This window comes from Hibiscus syriacus, unplaced genomic scaffold, assembly GCF_006381635.1.
Source record: "Hibiscus syriacus cultivar Baekdansim isolate YM2019G1 unplaced genomic scaffold, ASM638163v2 tig00003507_pilon, whole genome shotgun sequence".
NCBI classification, from domain to species: Eukaryota; Viridiplantae; Streptophyta; class Magnoliopsida; order Malvales; family Malvaceae; genus Hibiscus; species Hibiscus syriacus.
Window position 1 is genome coordinate 994,841 of NW_024061975.1, and position 24,117 is coordinate 1,018,957.

General features: G+C 36.8%; 1 protein-coding gene across 1 annotated transcript; it reads right to left on the reverse strand.

The window, feature by feature from the left end:
• Positions 1-136: 136 nt before the first annotated feature.
• Positions 137-21,731, reverse strand: LOC120178232. Its single transcript, XM_039184154.1, has 11 exons — positions 21,635-21,731; positions 21,187-21,409; positions 18,559-18,684; positions 18,333-18,494; positions 17,527-17,656; positions 16,862-16,906; positions 16,577-16,691; positions 16,445-16,487; positions 16,271-16,365; positions 6,124-6,201; positions 137-484 (listed from the first exon to the last, which is right to left on the reverse strand). Exons 1-11 carry the CDS (start codon positions 21,706-21,708, stop codon positions 424-426), a joined length of 1,152 nt encoding a protein of 383 aa, XP_039040085.1. The 5' UTR covers positions 21,709-21,731; the 3' UTR covers positions 137-423.
• Between the last annotated feature and the right edge of the window lie 2,386 nt (positions 21,732-24,117).

The following is a 24,117-nucleotide window of genomic DNA, read 5'->3' on the forward strand; positions in this document are numbered from 1 at the left end:
GATTACAAAAGTGCTCGACAACACAAGAAGTAAATCCCAATCTCAATCTGTGTTATACCTAGTTTCGTTTCTGGCTGCTATATCAAAACAATGATCGGTTAGTTTCTCCTTTTTCGGTGCAGAAGTATTTTAAGTTTAATAATCAGGAAACGTGATCTTGGTTGGTAAAATAAACCAAGGACAAAATCATTTTGTTTGGGTACAAAAGAAACCGTAGCCTCCTAAGAATGACTTCAATTCGCAACCAACTAGGCTAAGTCTTAGAGTTCGAGATCACTATAACCACAAACTGTAGAATGTTAGATCTCAAATGCAAATAACATTCGAGGAGCCTGTCCTATGAAACATACTTCAAGATGAAAATTTCACACACCTTACTGTACAGCTTGTACAACATCCTACACTGCAGCGGCTACTTTCGATTTATGCAGATGCAACCTCCTTAACTTCGTCATATGTTCCAGTTGCCTCATTAAAGGAATAACTATATCAGCAGAAGAGATAAGACAGATGAGGTTCTAAAGCAGGCATATGCAGAATGTAACCAGGCAAACCACAAACTGAAAACCAGCTTACGATGCCAACGCATTATTCAACTGAATTAATTAAACATGCAATTTCTAAATTTTTTCACTGTTCTAGCTTTGCCAAACAAGTTAAAGAGAACAATTTGTAAGAAAAAACGGTAATGAAAAGCATCCATCGTCCAATGGATTCAGATATTATAAAATTACTTCTGGCTAATTAATGATAATAGATATCTTACAAGTTTACTTTCTAACTAATTAACATTACCCTAATAATCTAAAACGAAAACTCATCAAGTGGCCTCAGTGGTAAAAGGGAATATTGTTCTCCCTAAAGGTCATGTTCCTGTTGAAAAATAAACAAGTGGCCAAGCCACTTTCGGTGGCAGCCACCAATTTTGTCAAAAAGGATTGGCTATTTGTTGAAAATCAATAATGGTAAAATCTCAATTTTAGTCATTGTAATTTAGGGTATTTACTAATTAGTCCTTAAGCTTCAACTATAAATACCTTAGCTCATTTAGCTTCAAAACCATCCCAAAGCATTCTAGCTTTCTTCCAATACTAGAGAGAATTTAGAGAGTTTCTTGAGAGTTGTTTTCTCCTTTTTATCAAGAGAGAATTATCATTGTTTTCTCCTTGGTAGATTGAGAGAAGTTGTAATTCCTATTTTCTCATAGTGAAATTCTTCTACCGTTGCCCGTGGTTTTTACCCTATTTAATTTAGGGGTTTTCCACGTAAATTTTATGTCTCTTTTTATCTTCATTTTTATTTTCTCAAATTATCAATTGCGATTTTTCTCTATCCGATAGCCGTCTTCCGCAACAATTGGTATCCGAGCTAGATTAGAGTGTGTAATATCTGCTTATTGTCTTTTGTTGTTGCCACCAAAAGGTGGATCCTCCAACATAAGAAAGTAAGAAGGTATTACACATTCTTTGAAGGTTCCAGAGAATTATTCACGATAGTGAAATAGTGGGAGCAATCCGTAAACGAAGCAATGGCAACGAAATTTGATATTGAAAAGTTCAATGGGAGAAATTTCTCATTGTGGAAATTGAAGATGAAGGCCATCATGAGGAAAGACGGTTGTCTAGCAGCTATCAACGAAAGGCCAGTAGATTTCACAGACGGCAACAAATGGATCGAAATGGACGGAAATGCTATGGCAAACTTTCATCTAACATTAGCAGATGAAGTATTGTCAAGTATCGAGGAGAAGAAGACAGATAAGGAGATATGGGATCATCTCACCAAACTGAGGCCACATCGTTGCACAATAAAATTTTCCTTAAGAGGAAATTGTACACTCTCCGTATGCCAGAATCTACTTCAGTGACGGAGCAATTAAACACACTGAACACGTTATTTTCACAGCTTACATCATTAAGATGTACAATAGGAGAACAAGAATGTGCTGAACTTCTACTTCAAAGTCTACCTGATTCGTATGATCAACTCATCATCAACTTGACAAACAGTAATGTCACCAGTCTAGTCTTCAATGACGTTGCAGCTGCTGTTCTCCAAGAAGAAAATCGGCGCAAGAACAAGGAAGACAGACAAGTAAATCTGCAACAAGAAGAGGCATTGATAACGATGAGAGGGAGATCAACAGAACGTGGCCAAAGCAGTAGTCACAAACATGGTTGATCAAAGTCGAGGAGCAAGAAGAATTTAAAGTGCTACAACTGTGGAAAGAAGGGTCACTTGAAGAAGGATTGTTGGAGTCTAAATAAAAACTTCAATCTAAAAGGTAATACCGCAAACACTTCAGATGATGGAGATGCACTATGATGTGAAGCGTCAACCACCGTGGAAGGAAGAAAAAGATTTGCAGATATATGGCTCATTGATTCAGGAGCAACATATCACATGACCTCAAGAAGAGAATGGTTCCATCAGTATGAACCTGTCTCAGGAGGATCTGTGTATAGTTGCAATGATCATGCCTTAGAGATCATTGGCGTAGGAACCATCAAATTGAAGATGTATGATGGAACAATTAAAGTTGTTCGAGATGTGCGGCACGTGAAAGGCCTAAAGAAAAATTTATTATCCTACGAATTATTAGATAATAATGCAAGAAAGATTGAAACACGGAAAGGAATCATGAATGTGTTCCGTGGAGCGCTTGTGGTGCTGAAAGGCGAAAAGATAACAACAAACTTGTACATGCTGAAGGGAGAGACATTGCTAGAAGCAGAAGCCTCTGTTGCCTCATGTAGTTCAGATTCTGCAATGCTATGGCATAAGAAACTTGGACACATGTCAGAACAAGGAATGAAAGTCCTTGTGGAGCAAAAATTACTTCCAGGCTTAACAAAGGTATCACTTACTTTGTGTGAGCATTGCATAACAAGTAAGCAGTATCGGTTGAAATTCAACACATCAAATTCTAGAGGCAAAAGTATTCTAGAATTGGTTCACTCTGACGTATAGCAAGCACCAGTAACATCCCTAGGCGGAGCAAAATACTTTGTCTCATTTATTGATGACTACTCTAGGAGATGTTGGGTGCACCCTATTAAGAAGAAGTCAGACGTATTTTCAACTTTCAAAAACTTTAAAGCGCGGGTGGAACTTGATTCTGGAAATAAAATAAAGTGTTTCAGAACAGATAATGGAGGAGAATACACAAGTGAAGAATTTGATGACTTTTGCAGGAAAGAAGGCATCAAAAGACAGTTCACAGTGACGAGCACTCCTCAACAAAATGGAGTGGCAGATCGGATGAACAGAACCTTGTTAGAAAGAACAAGAGCAATGTTGAGGGATGCAGGCCTAGAAAAATCATTCTGGGCAGAAGCAGTCAATACCACATGTTATTTGGTGAATCGAGCTCCATCAACTGCAATAGAGCTGAAGACACCAATGGAGAAGTGGACTGGTAAACCAGCTGATTATTCAAACCTCCATGTATTTGGAAGTATTGTGTATGTGATGTACAACTCCCAAGAAATTTCAAAGCTGGATCCAAAATCTAGGAAATGCAAATTCTTGGGGTATGCTGATGGTGTAAAGGGGTATCGCTTGTGGGATCCTACTGACCGCAAAGTGATCATTAGCAGGGATGTTATCTTTGTAGAAGATAAGTTACAAAGAAAAGAAGATGATGATAGCGCTGAAAAGTCAGAGACTACACAGATACATGTGGAAAATGAGGTTGAACAAGGAGATTCTTCTGAAGCAGAACCAGCACATGATGAACAAGAACCAGGGAGTTCTGAAGTTCCAACAACTCGTCAATCAGATCGTGTGAGAAGACGTCTCAATTGGCACTCAGATTATGTTATAGAAGGTAATATTGCATACTGCCTTTTAACAGAGGACGGTGAGCCATCAATATACCAGGAGGTAATACACAACTCAGATGTTTCACTGTGGATGATGGCGATGCAAGAAGAAATCGAAGCCCTTCATAAAAATAATACATGGGACCTTGTGCCACTACCACAAGGAAGGAAGCCAATTGGTAACAAATGGGTTTTCAAAATCAAGCGAAATGGTGACGATCAAGTGGAGAGGTATCGTGCAAGACTGGTGGTCAAAGGATATGCTCAAAAAGAATGTATTGATTTCAATGAAATATTTTCTCCTGTGGTTCGACTAACAACAGTTCGAGTAGTTTTGGCAATGTGTGCTACATTGAACTTACATCTAGAGCAGCTAGATATTAAAACAACTTTTCTTCATGGAAATCTTGAAGAAGAAATTTATATGCTCCAGCCTGAAGGTTTTGAAGAAAAAGAAAAGAAGAACTTGGTTTGCAGGTTGAACAAATCTCTATACGGTCTAAAGAAGGCGCCGAGGTGTTGGTATAAGAGATTTGATTCCTTCATTATGTGCCTTGGATACAACAGACTTAATGCAGACCCTTGTGCTTATTTCAAGAGGTCTGGTGATAACGATTTTGTTATATTGCTGTTGTATGTGGATGACATGTTGGTTGCAGGACCCAACAAAGATCATATTGAAGAATTGAAGGCACAACTGGCTAGGGAATTTGAAATGAAGGACTTGGGATCAGCAAACAAGATTCTAGGGATGCAAATTCACCGAGACAGAAGTAATAGGAAGATTTGGCTTTCACAAAAGAATTACTTGAAGAAGATCTTGTCACGATTCAACATGCAAGATTGTAAGCAAATTTCTACCCCTCTTCCTATTAACTTCAAATTATCCTCCAGTATGAGTCCTAGCAGTGAAGAAGAGAGGATGGAGATGTCTCGAGTACCGTATGCATCAGCAGTGGGAAGTTTAATGTTCGCTATGATATGCAAAAGACCAGACATTGCACAAGCAGTGGGAGTGGTTAGTCGGTACATGGCGAATCCAGGCAAAGAGCATTGGAATACAGTAAAGAGGATCCTAAGATACATCAAAGGGACCTCAAATGTTGCATTATGTTACGGAGGATCAAACTTACTAATCAATGGGTATGTAGATTCTGACTATGCAGGGGATTTGGATAAAAGCAAATCTACAACATGATATGTGTTCAAAGTTGCTGATGGAGCTGTAAGCTGGGTTTCTAAATTACAGTCAGTTGTGGCTACATCCACAACAGAAGCAGAATATGTAGCAGCTACACAAGCCAGTAAAGAAGCAATTTGGTGGAAGATGTTATTGGAGGAGCTTGGGCACAATCAAGAGTATATCTCTCTGTTTTGTGACAGTCAAAACGCCTTGCATCTAGCAAGGAATCCAACATTTCATTCAAGGACAAAACACATACGAGTTCAGTACCATTTCATTCGTGAAAAGGTGGAAGAAGGGACAGTAGATATGCAGAAGATCCATACCAAAGACAACATAGCAGATTTCATGACAAATGCGATCAACACTGATAAATTTACATGGTGTCGATCTTCTTGTGGCCTGTCAGAGACATAAGAAACATGATGGTACAAGGTAGAAAGAATGGTGTGAAGATATGATTGTTCCAATCAAATCTTCAAGTGGAAGATTGTTGAAAAATAAATAAGTGGCCAAGCCACTTTCGGTGGCAGCCACCAATTTTGTCAAAAAGGGTTGGCTATTTGTTGAAAATAAACAATGGTAAAATCTCAATTTTAGTCATTATAATTTAGGGTATTTATTAATTAGTCCTTAAGCTTCAACTATAAATACCCTAGCTCATTTAGCTTCAAAACCATCCCAAAGCATTCTAGCTTTCTTCCAATACTAGAAAGAATTTAGAGAGTTTCTTTAGAGTTGTTTTCTCCTTTTTATCAAGAGAGAATTATCATTGTTTTCTCCTTGGTAGATTGAGAGAAGTTGTAATTCCTATTTTCTCATAGTGAAATTCTTCTACCGTTGCCCGTGGTTTTTACCCTATTTAATTTAGGGATTTTCCACGTAAATTTTGTGTCTCTTTTTATCTTCATTTTTATTTTCTCAAATTATCAGTTGCGATTTTGCTCTATCCGATAGCCGTCTTCCGCAACAGTTCCGCTATTTTTCTTTTGCAAATTAAGTACTCTTCAAATTGACAGGTGAACCACCAATGATAACCTAGGAGTTGGTATTATCTATGAATGAACCAGTATAAGTGAAAAATGCAAAACACGTCTACCAGAAAAGAAAAATTACCATTGCCCTGATACTGCTGAGCAAAAGAGTCCTGTAGATGGGTCATAATAATATCCCAAAGTGCTACTGTAGTAGTACCTGAAAAAAAACCAGATAAGATCAATATTACCCAACAATCCAACACCAAGATACATATTTATTTATTAACAATTCTGCCTTCAAAATATCTATGACTGCTGCATAAATCACGACAAAACCCTAGAAAAGGAACTCCTGATGTAACATCCTAATTTAGGGGCTAAATTTAAGAAATTATAAAGTGGTGAATTTAATTGGAATTTTGGAAGAAATTGAGGATTAAATTGAATAATTTCAAAGTTGGCAGACCGTTTTAAGAAGTGAAGAAAGTTCAATGGCTAAACCCATGATTTAACTATTTTTTTATATATGTTGAATTATAAAGAGAAAATAACCTCAGTGACCAAAAATACCTTATAATATACGATTTTAACCAAATTTTTTTAGATTTGCCAAAATGAAAAACTAAATCGCAATGCGATCGATAATTCGCAACGCGAATTTCGACTATCGCAACGCGAACTTCGACTATCGCATTGCGATTTACATATTCGCATTGCGATAGTCCAAGTTCGCGTTGCGATAGTCGAAGTTCGCATTGCGATTTTCCAAATTCGTTGCGGTAGTCTAAGTTCGCGTTGCGATAGTCCAAGTTCACGTTGCGATTTTTCAAATTCTTTGCGATAGTCAAAGTTTGCGTTGCGATTTATTCTAAGTTCGTTGCGATAGTCGAAGTTCGCGTTGCGATAGTCCAAGTTCGCGTTGCGATTTTCCAAATTCGTTGCGATAGTCGAAGTTCGCGTTGCGATTTATTCCAAATTCGTTGCGATAGTCGAAGTTCGCATTGCGTTATTCCAAATTCGTTGCGATAGTTGAAGTTCGCGTTGCGATTTATTCCAAGTTCGTTGCGATAGTCGAAGTTCGAGTTGCAATTTATTCCAAATTCGTTGCGATAGTCCAAGTTCGCGTTGCGATTTTCCAAATTCGTTGCGATAGTCCAAGTTCGCGTTGCGATTTATTCCAAATTCGTTGCGATAGTCCAAAATCGCAACGACTGTTGGTATTGCATTTGTTTCTTAAGAATTTTCTCTAAAAAGATAGTATTCGCGCGGACGTGTCGAAGACACGTATTACCACGACCACGACCCGACCCGAGACGAGACGGACGGCGGCGGCGCGCGAGAGTCCCCCTTGTTCTCTATCACTCAACAAGAAAGTGGGAAAGCCAAGCCTTAAATACCATTCCCAATAGTGTTTCCAATACTATGTGGGATTGAGCATTACCAACACTTGTTTCCAATACTATGTGATTATTCAGGAAACAATTAACAATCATGCACCTTAAAATAGCTGAATCAACAACCAATTGCATTAGTATTATACGATTAAATATGTCATAATTAAAAGTCAATCTACAATCAATCGCGATTATTGCAATTTTAAGCAAAACATTCAAAAATAATATCACTATTTAAGGCTCAATCCCACATAGTATTGGGAACAAGTGTTGGAAATGCTCAATCCCACATAGTATTGGAAACACTATTGGGAATGGTATTTAAGGCTTGGCTTTCCCTCTTCCTTATTGAGTGATAGAGAACAAAGGGGACTCTCGCGTGCCACCGTCGCCGCCGTTCGTCTCGGGTCAGGTCGTGGTCGTGGTCGTGGTAATACGTGTCTTCGACACGTCCGTGCGAATACTATATTTTTAGAGAAAATTCTTAATAAACAAATGCAATACCACCAGTCGTTGCGATTTTGGACTATCGCAACGAATTTGGAATAAATCGCAACGTGGACTTCGACTATCGCAAATCAGTTTCCAGATTCGCAACGCGAACTTCGACTATCGCATCGAAGTTCGCGTTGCGAATCTGGAAACTGATTTGCGATACCGGAGACCGCGTTGCGAATTATCGATCGCATTCCAATTTAGTTGGTCATTTTGGCAAATAAAAAAAATTGGTTAAAATCGTATATTATAAGGCATTTTTTGTCACTGAGGTTATTTTCTCAATTATAAATCTCTCCCCCGTCAATTTCCAGAATGATTTTTCCAGTTTTTCCCTCTCCAACAACCCTTCTTTCAACTCCGATTTACTCACCGTCCGACGTCCGATCGACGAGCTGAAACCACCATCGTGTTAATTTTCAACCAAGGAACAAAACCCCTCAAACCTTTCGTCATGAATCGTCGCCGTTCGTCGTTAATTTCAGTCGGAAGTATCGTCGGTAATAACTCGATTTTAGTTGGTTTTTCATCGATTCACGACGATCGGGTCATCCGTTTACGACACCTCCCGCATCATCGTGTTCGTTGCATCGTTCCGAGTTCGCCAGTGTCATCCTTGGTCTCCGTCGACGGCGGCACGTGAGGAGGTGAAGCGGTCAAAGTTTCCGATTTGTTGAAATCGAGCTCTCCGCCGTTCAAAATTGTGAACCGAGCTTTGTAAGTATCTTGAAATCACTCAAAATAATTTTTAAGAATTTTTCCGTGATTTTTAGGTAGCCAGAAGGGGCCCCAAGCGCCCCTACGCGCTGCCACTGCGCGTGGGGATGGTCCAAATGACCGGTTTGACCGGTTTTGGTGTATAGTTAACCGGTTTGACCGGTCATAACTCGACCCGGCACGACTCGTTTACCCGACCTGCTGACCCGACCCGACCCATTGACCGTTAACTCGTTGACCGTTGACCAAAACTTTGACTGGCTTTGATCGGTATTAAACGACCTTTGACTTCGACTGAGTATACCTATCCTGACATTTTTCGATGTTCCAAATCCGATTCCGCTGTTCGCTTTTCAAAATTCAAACCCGAACGCCTCGAAATTACCGGTCAAACCCGTTGACTTTGATTTTGACCAAAAATTTCAAATTTTTGAAAAGTCATATTTTATACTTTCGACGTCCTGAATCCGAATCCGAAGTCCGTTTCGCCAAATTCGAACCCAGTAAGCTGTCTTTCATTGATTTATCACCTGATTCGATCCGTTTATCGCAATTAAGCACCGTTTCTGATATAATTTATATTGATATGTATCTGAGGAATTATTGGAAGTTGAATTGAAGATCAAAGGCGTTAGAATGGAATTTTTATGGTTGATCAGTATTGCACAGAAATTGAGGTAATACTTTACTACCTCTTTATGCTTTTTGGAACATGTGAATATTGGTAAATGCATGATTAAGATAATGTTGGTCTCATTTGTGTAGTTAATTAGTTTCTACACTCAATATGAATGTGGTAGAAATTCGATATCTGAATACGGATCGAATGATTAATATAAGAGATTGAAAGATTGTTAGAATTAAATTACAAGTTTGTGATTAGTGATAAAGAAATCAGACATAGATTTGTAAATTATATTATTTTCGTTAAGAGATAATATCGAAATTATCTTGTTAAGAAATTATGAAAATGCCCTTAAGAGGTAGAATAGTCAGAGTTAACCCTGAATGAGAAAATACTTAGAGGATTCGTACTTAACTCAATTAAGTATGGATTTGATTGTTAAAATCATGACTTAGTGCAGGAAAATTCCCGATGTTCCGTTTGTAAAATCTGAGAAGGCACTTGACTCGGAAATATCCGAGTTATGAGTAAATACCTGAAGAACAATTTGTCGGGGGTGTTCTGTTGTCAGAATTGTTCGAAAGGACTGAAATAAATGATAAGATTGAATTTAATAGTAAGATCAGACGGAAGGAAATGATTAAAGTACACTGAATCTGTACAATGACCAAAATACCCCTGTAATGGAAATGACCCAAGAATATCACCAAGCTCAGGAGTAATTGGATATCCTCGAGCTCTGAAATAAATGGAATAAAACTGAACACCAAAATTACCAAAATAACCTTATGGCCTAAACTAAGTAAATACCTTAGATTAATTAAGGAATCCAAATAAGCATAGGTATTGGACTACCTTTAAAAATTATGGAACATAACTTAAGTGAGCCGATCAACCTTAATAATATGTCAGTACCTGAACGACATAGATATTACTTGAATGTATGTTCGTCTACTCAAGTTTAGCTCAATGATAATTTTGGAAGTATTCAGCTCAGCTCAACTCTAGATCGCATTCAATAATAAGAATTGGACATTTGTTCGACAAATCAACCACGAAGACCAAATTGAATGTAACGGAAATACAACATGTATCTGAAATTCAGGAAAGTTTGAATTACTCTGGAAAATCCCGAAGTAACTGGAATGGACATGACTGCTAAATGAACTAGGTAACTTCAATGATTGAGGATTTAGTAAGTGATTTGGATAAGTCTGGAAACTCTGATGAGTTTACATAGTGTATAATTACAATGGGTTATGAATAAATTAATCAAGTACGTCAGTATTACATGATATTGTGGAAGCGTGGAAATGAAATTAAGAGCATTGGAATATTTTTTTAGTCTCCTTAAGATCTGTTCAGTGATGACTCAGAAGATGATCTATGGATAATAATATTTGATATTAAAGAGTAAATACCATGGAAGGTTAATGAATTAACAAGTTGATAAGTATTGTTTCTAGGAGCTATTCATTTGGAGTTATTCGATAAATTGATTAATCGACATAGATTGTAAATGTCCTGAACATTCATTTCTTCCTTACCAGCTCAAGTCATATTCTGAATAATTGATGATTTTGTCAGTTATTGAACTCTTCCAATAGTGATTCTGAATTCCGATATTCTATCAGTATACTGAAGATCTGTGTTTTTCTGTTTGATAAGATTATCCAGTACCTCTGAATAATATTTGTAAACTCTGGTGTGTTCCCTAATTATATAAATATTTTATCTGATTTCCGACTTAAATTCTGTTCTGATACATTACCTGAATTCTGTTCTGATTTCTGATCTGGATTCTGTTCTGATATCTGATCTGAATTCTGTTTTGATTTCTGATATCTCCGTTTACCGACGGAGAAATGTTTTATCTGGGGGGTTTATTGTTGGAGGAAGATTATCTGCAGGCTTCTCGGCTGTGTGCTCAGGGCCTTACTGGTTGTGCGGGGTGTATGGTTCCGGGGAACCTACACAAACAGATTGTGAAAGGATGGGGGTGTATATATATATGTTTTAAAATAAAAATTTGTATCTTTTTACTGGTTTTATGGGAACACACTAGATAACATATTTTGATCTCCTGAATTCAGTCATCCAAAATATTTCCATCTGAACTAAAAGTTCATTGTCTGTTACCACCTGAAATATCAGTAGGATCTCTGCTCAGCATAAAAATCTGTAAATGTTCGGAAACAATAAGGAAATATATATTTATCTGTATCTGCACGTTCATCAGCATCATCTGGTAGTTCTGTATTACTGAGCTTTTCGAAGCTCACTCTATTACTCACATTTTCAGGTTAAAAGAATTGTACTAGTGCAGCTTTCGACATCAGTAAGGGAGTTCTTCCGGCGTTGTTGTAGAGTATGGTACATGTGATTAGAGGGCATGTAATTGTATTTTGATTTATATACGAGTATGGAAGTCTGTTTTATTTTTAAATAGTGACAACTGATTTTATAAGTTACACGTTTCAATAAAAGTTTTAAATTTTCTGCTATTTTTACAGTGGGTCGCTCCGGTGGCCCAAATATGAAACCTCGGATCGGATCTGGTTACCCTTATCGGTCTGTGGGGGTTACATTTAGTGGTATCAGAGCTATGGTTTGAGTCAAAAATTTTCAAGATAGACCGGCCAGTCGAATTTCAAAAGATGCTTGATCAGTACATGCCCCTAGACTACAATCGTACTTCTCTGAGCCGGAACTCTAAGATTGAGTCTCTATCTGTAACGAGCGAACCGAAATTTCTATCCGTTAAGGCTATACTTGTACAAAAAAGAATACCAGTAACATCTGTCTAAACGCTGTAACTATTTCTTGAGCCATGTGAGAGTTATTCATCTGAGAAATTCTGACTCGACTCCATAAATGAAATTGGGATATGCTGCTGCTCTATGAGCCTATGAGCCTATTCACATAACCAAGGATGAATTGATTTCACAAGGATAAAGTTGTTTTGATTATTTACTTGGACTGAGAGAGAATTCTGATGAGAATGTATACTTAGCTGGTTAAGGATTAGTGGAGAATCCGTACTTTTGTAAAAGCTACTTAAAGATATGAGAGAACTGATGAAAGTTTTATTTCTGCAATTATGCGACATGAATGAATTTCGAGAACGAAATTCTTTTTAAGGAGGAGAGAATTATAACACCCCAATTTAGGGGCTAAATTTAAGAAATTATAAAGTGGTGAATTTAATTAGAATTTTGGAAGAAATTGAGGATTAAATTGAATAATTTCAAAGTTGGTAGACCGTTTTAAGAAGTGAAGAAAGTTTAGTGGCTAAACCCATGATTTAACCATTTTTTATATATGTTGAATTATAAATCTCTCCCCCGTCAGTTTCCAGAATGATTTTTCCAGTTTTTCATTCTCCAACAACCCTTCTTTCAACTCCGATTTACTCACCGTCCGACGTCCGATCGACGAGCCGAAACCACCATCGTGTTCATTGTCAACCAAGAAACAAAACCCCTCAAACCTTTCGTCGTGAATCGTCACCGTTCGTCGTTAATTTCAGTCGGAAGTATTGTCGGTCATAACTCGATTTTAGTTGGTTTTTCATCGATTCACGACGATCGGGTCATCCGTTTACGACACCTCCCACACCATCGTGTTCGTTGCATCGTTCCGAGTTCGCCAGTGTCATCCTTGGTCTCCGTCGACGGCGGCGCGTGAAGAGGTGAAGCGGTCAAAGTTTTCGATTTGTTTAAATCGAGCTCTCCGTCGTTCAAAATTGTGAGCCGAGCTTTGTAAGTATCTTGAAATCGCTCAAAATAATTTTTAAGAATTTTTCCGTGATTTTTAGGTAGCCGGAAGGGGCCCCACGCGTCGCCACTTCGCGTGGGGATTGTCCAAATGACCGGTTTGACCGGTTTTGGTGCATAGTTGACCGGTCATAACCCGACCCGGCCCGACTCGTTTACCCGACCTACTGACCCGACCCGACCCGTTGACCTGTTGACTGTTGACCATTGACCGGCGTTGACCACCGTTGACCAAAACTTTGACTGGCTTTGATCGGGTATTAAACGACCTTTGACTTCGACCGAGTATACCTATCCTGACATTTTTCGACGTTCCAAATCCGATTCCGCTATTCGTTTTTCGAAATTCGAACCCGAACGCCTCGAAATTTCCGGTCAAACCCGTTGACTTTGATTTTGACCAAAAATTTCAAATTTTTGAAAAGTCATATTTTATACTTTCGACGTCCTGAATCCGAATCCGAAGTCTGTTTCGCCAAATTCGAACCCGGTAAGCTGTCTTTCACTGATTTATCTCCTGATTCGATCCGTTTATCGCAATTAAGCACCATTTCTGATATAATTTATGTTGATATGTATATGAGGAATTATTGGAAGTTGAATTGAAGATCAAAGACGTTCGAATGAAATTTTTATGGTCGATCAGTATTGCATGGAAATCGAGGTAATACTTTACTACCTCTTTATGCTTTTTGGAACATGTGAATATTGGTAAATGCATGATTAAGATAATGTTGGTCTCATTTGTGTAGTTAATTAGTTTCTACACTCGATATGAATGTGGTAGAAATTCGGTATCTGAATACGGATCAAATGATTAATATAAGAGATTGAAAGATTGTTAGAATTAAATTACAAGTTTGTGATTAGTAATAAAGAAATCAGACATGGATTTGTAAATTATATTATTTTTGTTAAGAGATAATATTGAAATTATCTGGTTAAGAAAATATGAAAATGCCCTTAAGAGGTAAAATAATCAGAGTTAACCCTGAATGAGAAAATACTTAGAAGATTCGTACTTAACTCGATTAAGTATGGATTTGATTGTTAAAATCATGACTTAGTGCAAGAAAATTCCCGATGTTCCGTTTGTAAAATCTGAGAAGGCACTTGACTCGGAAATATCCGAGTTATGAGTAAATACCTGAAGAACAATTTGCCGGGGGTGTTCTGTTGTCAGAATTGTTCGAAAGGACTGAAATAAATGATAAGATTGAATTTAATAGTAAGATCAGATGGAAGAAAATGATTAAAGTACACTGAATCTGTACAATGACCAAAATACCTCTGTAATATAAATGACCCAAGAATATCACCAAGCTCAGGAATGATTGGATATCATCGAGCTCTGAAATAAATGGAATAAAACTGAACACCAAAATTACTAAAATAACCTTATAGCCTAAACTAAGTATATATCTTGGATTAATTAAGGAATCCAAATAAACATAGGTATTGGACTACCTTTAAAAGTTATGGAACATAACTTAAGTGAGCCGATCAACCTTAATAATATGTCAGTACCTGAACGACATAGATATTACTTCAATGCATGTTCGTCTATTCAAGTTTAGCTCAATGATAATTTTGAAAGTATTCAGCTCAGCTCAACTCTAGATCGCATTTAATACTAAGAATTGGACATTTGTTCGACAAATCAACCACGAAGACCAAATTGAATGGAACGGAAATACAACATGTATCTGAAATTCAGGAACGTTTGAATTACTCTGGAAAATCCCGAAGTAACTGGAATGGACATGACTGCTAAATGAACTAGGTAACTTCAATGATTGAGGATTTAGTAAGTGATTTGGATAAGTCTGAAAACTCTGATGAGTTTGTATAGTGTATAATTACAATGGGTTATGAACAAATTAATCAAGTACGTCAATATTACATGATATTGTGGAAGCGTGGAAATGAAATTAAGAGCATTGAAATATTTTTTTAGTCTCCTTAAGATCTGTTCAGTGATGACTCAGAAGATGATCTATGGATAATAATATTTGATATTAAAGAGTAAATACCATGGAAGGTTAATGAATTGACAAGTTGATAAGTATTGTTTCTGGGAGCTATTCATTTGGAGTTATTCGATAAATTGATTAATCGACATAGATTGTAAATGTCCTGAACCTTCATTTCTTCCTTACCAGCTCAAGTCATATTCTGAATAATTGATGATTTTGTCAGTTATTGAACTCTTCCAATAGTGATTTTGAATTCCGATATTCTATCAGTATACTGAAGATCTGTGTTTTTCTGTTTGATAAGATTATGCAGTACCTCTGAATAATATCTGTAAACTCTGGTGTGTTCCTTAATTATATAAATATTTTATCTGATTTCGGACTTGAATTCTGTTCTGATACATTACCTGAATTCTGTTCTGATTTCTGATCTGGATTCTATTCTGATATCTGATCTAAATTCTGTTTTGATTTCTGATATCTCCGTTTACCGACGGAGAAATGTTTTATCTGGGGGATTTATTATTGGAAGAAGATTATCTGCAGGCTTCTCCGCTGTGTGCTCAGGGCCTTACTGGTTGTGCGAGATGTATGGTTCCGGGAAACCTACACAAACAGATTGTTAAAGGATAGATGTGTATATATATATGTTTTAAAATAAAAATCTGTATCTTTTTACTGGTTTTATGAGAACACACTAGATAATATATTTTGATCTCCTGAATTTAGTCATCCGAAATATTTCCATCTGAACTGAAAGTTCATTGTCTGTTACTACCTGAAATATCAGTAGGATCTCTGTTCAGCATAAAAATCTGTAAATGTTCGGAAACAATAAGAAAATATATATTGATCTATATCTGCACGTTAATCAGCATCATCTGGTAGTTCAGTATTACTGAGCTTTTCGAAACTCACTTTATTACTCACATTTTCAAGTTAAAAGAATTGTACCAGTGCAGTTATCGACATCAGTAAGGGAGTTCTTCTGGCGTTGTTGCAGAGTATGATACATGTGATTAGGGGACATGTAATTGTATTTTGATTTATATACGAGTCTGGACGTCTGTTTTATTTTTAAATAGTGACAACTGATTTTATAAGTTACACGTTTCAATAAAAGTTTTAAATTTTCCGCTATTTTTACAGTGGGTCGCTCCAGTGGCCTAAATGTGACACCTCGGATCGGATCTGGTTACCCTTATCTGTCTGTGGGGTTACACCTAAAGAGAAAAATATATATATCCAAATCCCATTTGAAACTATAGCATATGGAGGCAGAAAAGGATCAAAGAATGGTTACCCTGAAGACTCATCATAGACATAATCGCTATAGACATCTCCGGCTGCAAAGGAAGTGAACGAAAAATTAGACAAGCAGGTCAAGCAACATTTACTCTTTATTTAATCCAAAATGCTTCGTAATATTCAAAAAAATATATAACTGACAATACAAACTCTAAGAAAAAGTGTTGACAGCTTCTGATGAATCATTGTCATCATCTGCAAACATATCATAACTGTGGGCAGCATTGCTTGAAACTTCTGCAGAAGTTATATTTGAATTAGAAGTACCCACAGCCGAGTCAGAAAGTACCGAGGAAGCTACTCCAGGATAATTTGCATCTGTGAGTACATCACTTCCCAAGTTGGGATGAGAATATGCCAGACCAGCATCAGTAGATAAGCTTTTGCCCCTGGCCGAGCTAACTTCTCATATCCCTCTGCAAGAATAGATATCAAGAGCATAGTTAATAAAAGCTATTCAAATATACACCTGCCCTAAGAAAAGTACAAGTAATACTTATATATGACAAAATTTTCTGCATAAACCATCAATAAATATATATAAATAAAAAAACACATTAAAAGAATATGGAAACATTGCACCAACCAGCAGCCTCACGCTGGAAAACTTCTTTCTTCTCATAGTACACATCTGCATAAAATAAATACAATAATGAGCACAAATTATGGCCAAAGATACATACACCTAAAGCTATGCTCGCCCAGTGGCGGTTGCAAAGCATCCTCAAGGTGGGCACGTGCTTACTCTGGAATCCGAGTTTCTTTATATTAGATGTTCATTTTACTACGGGTGCCCACCCTGAAATTTTACTTGTGCCTACCCCATGCGAAAATTTTCAATAATTAATATGTGTGTACCCACCCTAAAAAATATTTCTGGATCCGCCACTACGCTCGCCTACACCTGCTTTAAAAGTTATCACATGAAGAAGAGGGAAAGTTAAAAAAAAAAGAAACAGATTCACTTTATTGGAGATTTCCGGCTATTGGTGGTCAAGAAAACCATATATCTCAAGCTAAGATTCAATCTTAAACATGTATAAATCTGCTAACTAATCCTCTTCCGGGATAAGTTATCATATCCATCGGCAAGAACCAGTTCAACTTTAACTTTGCCTTAACGGTTTAAAAACATTAGTCTTCACACCTTCTTTCGTTTAGATTGGACAGATAGTGGCATTAAAGCTAAGAATATTTAAGGTAACTTCTCAGTCCAAGTGAACTAGAAGCACAAGGAAGTGCTGACTTAACTGAAATCACCATTCTCCATCAACTTAATGGCATCCTCAGTTAGCTGATCAAATTCACGCTTTGTCTCAGCCGACATTTTCTCTTTTCTGTTATTTGAAGTTCCTTTCAACCTTCTCAGAGATTGTAAAACCTGTCAAGAGAAAATAAAATTAGCTTTAAACTGTTCCCTTGTAACCTATTTAATTACCACATAGATAAACATGTCTAATATCCTGTACATGTGGGATAGAGCTTAGAACTGTAAATGAGAGGTTCTTTTTCCCAAAAAAAAACCTCTCTATCTACCATTCAAAAGCAACCATGACTTTTACCAAAAGAGGAAAAAATACCTAGAAGAGACTATCTACAATACTTGACAGCCTTAGTAAAATTTATGCCCTAATGTGAGCAGGTTTATGAACCCAGACTAGCCACAGAAGTTCTGACCCTGAATAGAATGACTGTTAACATCTAAAATAAGCATTACAAGTCAAGTAAATACATTAGGTTCCAGCATAAAATCATAATCTAATGTAATCACCAGGTACGGCATCTGCCATTCACTTTATATATAGGATACTGATATCATGAAAATCAAAGCTAAATGGAATCCAAGGTTTAGTCCAGTTGGTACATGCAATTCTTAAAATGTGACATTTAGCATGTTGTAGATTCGAACCCCAGCATCTGCAACTCCTTTCCTATCCTAACTGTAGACTTTTCTGTATGGGAAAAAAATGCAAATTCTGGAACGTGTAACACAATTGTTCTTTGGAAGAATCCCATTTTTTTCTCTCAGAAAAAATATTCATCATGATTTACATTACCGTTTCTCCAGGTTCTAGCACATCAGCAATCCGTCTCTTTATTTTCCCAATGTCTTGGGCAGAAAGGCCCTTTGCCGCAACTTCATTATTTTCACCATTTGTTGTTACAGATGCTTTTCTTGTATATTTTACATCAGCTTCAACACCATCAAGCCAGGCATCCTACAATAAACCCGTGAGGTAGTCAATAGAAGTTCTGGTAATTATATTTAGCATAACGCTTTACCTTGATTTCCTTGTTGGCGACATATTCAACAAAGTTTCCTTCCACATCAAAGTATCCTTCTTCTCTTTCTTTGTCAAGATTGAAGGGTTCTATTTGAACTCCATCATCAATGAAGTTCTCGTTATCCTGCAAAATGAATTTCCTCATCATTAGATAATCCTTTCCCCTGAACCAAAAATTTAGGACTCTAGCAGTTATCTTGACTGCAAAAAATGCTCCCAATTCAGGAAAAATCATCCTAAAATTACAAACTCGCTCAATAACAAAGTTCAAATCCAGGTGCATGATAGCTCAGAGTGGCACTAAATATTGTAAGAGCCAACACCTAAGCTACAGCAAATTGAAGATGGAAGGCTGCCTCTCTTTCTTTAGCAGGGAGACTGGTCTTGGTTAAGTCGGTACTATGTTCACTTCCTATTTATTACTTATCTCTTTTTAAGATACCAGCTTCGGTTCTTAAAACACTGAATTCACTGATGTCAAATTTCCTATGGGGAGGGGGTGTTGGAAAAAGTAAGATCTATTGGGTTAGCTGGCCGAATGTATGCATACCAAAGATTGAAGGGGGTTTGGGTGTGTTGAATATGAATTTGATGAATAGAGCACTTCTAGAAAAATGGTCTTGGAGGTATGCTAATGAAAGGGGGTCTGTCTGGAGGGATTTTATTTGTTCTAAATATAATTTGGATCCTTCTTTGTTATTGTTTGACAGTAAGACTACAAATAAAGTATCTTGGATTTGGAGATCAGTGGTTAATAACCACTTTAAAGATGACCCTATTGGCTCAAAGTTGAGAAGTATGTATTCTATTCTAGTTGGAGAGGGTAAATTTATTCGATTCTGGCAGGACATTTGGGCTATGGATTGTTCGCTTCTGCTTATTTTCCCTAGACTTTTTTCCATCTCGATTAACAAAACAGGCAAGTTATTTGAGTTTGGGGAGTATAGCACTTTCGGCTGGATTTGGAATGTGCAGTTTCGTAGGAATTTAAATGACTGGGAGATAGAGCAGTGGGCTAATTTGATGGTTGTCATCTCGGCTTTTGCTCTAAATACGAATAATTCGGATGGAATGATTTGGAAAGGGTCTGAGGATGGGGTGTTCACGGTTAAATCTGCTGTCAATCTATGCTCAGCAGGTTCTTTAGGTTCGGATGAGGCATACTTTTGGAGTAAAATTGTTTGGAGGGGTCAGCTGCCACCAAAAGTTGAGTCCTTCTTGTGGCAGGTTGTTCTAGGGAGGTTAGCTGTTAAGACAGAACTAGTGAAAAGAGGAATAACAGGAATTCAGAACCTGTTATGCCCTCTTTGCATGATGGAAGAAGAGTCTCCTTCTCATTTGTTTTTCTCTTGTTCGGTGGTGTGGTCTGTTTGGAATAAATTTATCAACTTTTGGAAGTTTCAATCTGTTTTCCATTATAATGCTAAAAGTTTTCTCTTGGCTTGGGATGTTTTGAAGTCTGATTCTACGATTTGGTCTCTCATACCAGGGGTAGTTATTTGGACTACTTGGAAATTGAGGAACTCAATTGTTTTTGAAGGAGGGAAGTTGGATGAGGTTGAATTCTTCTTCTTAGCAAGGTTTAGGCTTGCTTCATGGTTTCTAGAGAAGAATAAAGGGGTGTATATTCTTAAAGACTCTCTTATTTCAGACCCCTCCTTAGGGGACGCTTGTTCCATCCATTCTAACTTGATTGTGTCTACTATTCCTTGGCATCCTCCTCCAATGGGTTTTGTGAAAATTAATGTTGATGCAGCTACAACTAAGGATTGGAAGAAGAGTGGTTTAGGAGGAGTTTTAAAAGATTCATCTGGAACTACCTTAGGATCTTTCAAGGAGCCTGCAGGTTCGGGGCCTCCAACTTTTATGGAGTTAAAAGCTATTCAAAAGGGGCTTCTGTTCTATTCTGATTTTCGAGAGAGGATAAAGGACAGGTTGATTATTGAAAGTGACAACAAGATGGCAGTGGATTGGGTTAAGGGGGCTGAATTATGTCCTGATGTTTATGCTTATTTGGTTAGAGATATTGTTCACTGGCTTAATATGTTTGATGGTGTGGTTAGATGGGTAAGCAGGACAGCCAACCTAGAGGCTGATGCCTTAGCTAAAGAAGGAATTGGTTGATTAAATGTTTTGTATATAGGTTGTCTTGTGTTGACCTGTCTGTACTTTCCTTACTTTTAGGGATGTATCTTATGTATTTTATTGTTTTGTTCAATAAAATCCTAAGACACTCTTTTCCTTCTTCCGCTGATTAAGGAGCTTATCTACAAGCACCTTCAATCAAGAAGGAGGTTTTTAATGAGGCATGAAATTCTTATAAAAAAAAAAAGATGAAGATGTTTTTTTTTTTGAATTAGAAATGAAAAGGAAACTACCCTTCCACCAATTATTAGTCAGAGACTAAACTTGGAGAAAGGTGCAGTACATACATAACTGACAGACCACCAAAAACTATATAAGAATACAAATATTGAGAATAATATTCTACCCTTTGAACAGCTAGGATAAATTGACATTAATTCAGAAAACACGGAGCGCACATTTAACATCTTATGGCATGTTCATTCTATCAAGTCTGATATAGAATCCAAAATTGGACAGACTAAAAGCACAATAAACTTACCTCATATGAAACTTCAGCAGCCGAGACATCATTAAGCATTCCTCGTCCATCTTCAGCGAATAGTTCTGTAGTAATTTGACAATGGCGTTTGGCACGTTCCTTAGCGGCAAAACGAGGATCCGTCAAGTCACACGAACCGTCTACAATATCTACTCTATTCACTGCTTCTTCTCCAGGCTTGACCTTCTTTCCCCTGGGAAACCTAGCCCTCTTTTGTCTGTAACTAAACGTGTTAATTTAATTCTAAGATTCAAACAGACAACTAAGCCACTCATAAGCACCCTAAGACATATTGACAGATAAAATTTTCAAGAAGAGAATAGGAGAAACGGAGAACGAGCATAAAAGAGAAAACGAGTATAACTACAAGATTAAACAGCTGCATCAAGATATTGAAAGGGGAAAATAAAAGGTAAAGAGAAGGGAGGATTTGAAGAAAATAATTTACGCAGGGGGCTTGTCGGAGTCTTGGTCTTCGAAGAATTGGAGCTTGAGATGAGAGCGCGGATGGTTTTCTTCCATTAACGTTTTTTTTCTTTTTTCAAATGATGAACTGACTTTGAGAAACAAGAGGGAAGTGTCGTGACGCCCAGAAGTGAGAGTGAACGAGAAAAATAATGGGTAAAATACGTAAATAGTCACTAAAGTTTAAGTAAATTTCACTTTACCCCATTAATGCTTTAAAAGTAATGATTTGATCACTTTCACTATCGATTTATAATAAATCAATCATTCAGACTTTAACAGTTGTTACTGGAGTAACAATAGTAATGTGACACGTTGATACATTAAATCAACCTACATGTCACTATTTAATCACTCGAAATAACTATTTTGACTAACTTTGGCCATGTATTTTAACTAAGACATCCAATTTTATAAAAACCCATAAAATTAAAGTAAGATCTCCCTTAGTGGTGGATGAATGACATTCGAATTTTGTGTGTTAGTTACCCATTTTACTGGTGATATCTACCTTGAAAATTTATTTATGTTCGTCCTATAAAAAAATTTCAGTATTATTAATATATATATATGTCCACCCTGAAAATTCCATCTGCCACTAATTCCATTTTAATTTGTCTGAAACCTCTGTTCTAGGCAATAACTAATACATTCAGGAGAGTTCAATGCTCAGCTTGAAGGATAGAACATTGCCTGATGTTTCGATGGTGACCAGTTATCTGTTCACCTTTGTTGTAAACTTAGTTTTAAAAGGCATGCCTAAGGCATTGGGTGCATGTGGGCATTGTAAGAATCGCATCCGGTGACATAGATGCAGCCCAACACGATGAGCGCATGTTTCTTCTACTTTTGGAGCTTTCCGACACAAGTGTGGCGCTTTTTGTGCCTATGCAGGGGGAGAGAAGAAATGAAAAACAATGAAGAGACAGAGAGGAAAGCCAGTGAAGAACGACTTAGTAAAACCAGTCGCAGAAATAAATGAGAAATAAAAGAATAGTGGAGGAGAGTGAAAAAAGGCTTAGAGAAAGCAAAGTCAATATTTTATTAATATTTTTCAATTCCTTTAACCCTAATGTTAAGTTTTATAAACTATTACAAATAGTAGCCCAAACTTATTGCCCAACTAAAGAATGCCCCTTACAGATAATGTATTTAGCTAATACTCTCTCTGTCCTATTATTTGTGTTTGATAGTGACTATGCACATAGTTTTAGGAGATATATTTGACAAAGAGAAATGACAAAACTATTCTTAAAAGGTAATTGATAGATTTGACAGATTTTTTTAAATTTATAAAATAGTGAGATATAAGGGTAAATGTGATCCCTTTTACCCGACCTAAAGGGAAAAGATCAGATCCAAGAAGTCCACCATCTTGTTTTTCCAATTCGAACCCCAAACGTCACTTAAAATATATTTAAAATTACCCTCGCATATATTGTAATCAAATACTTAAAGTAACCAAAAGTGTGCCAAGAGGGGGTGAATTGACTTTTTGAGTTTAGGGAGTAAGGAGTAAAAAGATATAGATAATTTTTACAATGATTTACAATGGTTCAACTTCTCAACTAAGTATACATCCACTACCTAAGCTCCTCACTTAGGATTTTCCAACAAATTCACTAATTTGTTCTTTCTTTTTCAAGGATCAAGAGTAACCTTTACAACTCCTTAGTTTTCTCTTGGCTAAACTAGAACCAAAACTCCTTTATAAAAAGAAAAGAAAGTAAACAAAGAAATCTCTAAAAGGTAGGTGTTTACAAATTGAAGCTCGTAAAAACACAACTATTTACAAGAAAAATGAAATAAAGAGTCAAAAACGCTTTTCTTGTGTTTGAATGCTTGGATAGGTGTTCTAACCATTCTTCAAGTGTCATCAACTTGTTTTGATAGGTTGAAATATGTTTGTGGTCGTTTCTAGCCGTTGGGAGTGATTTGGAGCCGTTGGAGATGTTTTCTCTGCAAAATAAAATTACCCAGGACCGAGAGTATCGGTACTCCTTTAATAAGTATCGATACTTCCTTTATATTTTTAAATAAAACTAGTCATTAAATACCATTGGGCTTACCAGTATCGATACTATGACCATGGTATCAATACTATTATGTGAAGTAGTATCGGTGCCCCATTGGGTATCGATACCTATTTTGCATTCTGGAATTTGAGCAAACTGGTAGTATCGATATTGCCTAGAGAGTATCGATACTTCTCTTACCTTTAGTATTGGTACTACGTGAACAGTGTTGTTACTGTTCATGCAGTATTGATATTGTAAGAACAATATCGGTACTTCGTACCCAAAAAAGCATTTTTTGTGCTCAAATTCAATTTTAATGGACTTTGAATTATTTTTAATAACTTTGAACAAATTTAATTTAAGTCCAAAAATATTTTGCCTTAATTTGTTATATCAAAATATTATGAAAACATAATTCAACAAACTCCCACTTTTTGATATAACAAAA

Bases quoted from the DNA above. Each gene is read 5' to 3' on its own strand.
- LOC120178232 (XM_039184154.1), bottom strand. From the start codon at position 21,708: ATGGAAGAAAACCATCCGCGCTCTCATCTCAAGCTCCAATTCTTCGAA. The intron at 21,410-21,634 runs GTAAATTATTTT...TAACACGTTTAG, and splicing joins GACTCCGACAAGCCCCCTGC to TTACAGACAAAAGAGGGCTA. The intron at 16,907-17,526 runs GTTAAGTCAGCA...TATTTTATGCAG, and splicing joins GATGGAGAATGGTGATTTCA to ATGTGTACTATGAGAAGAAA.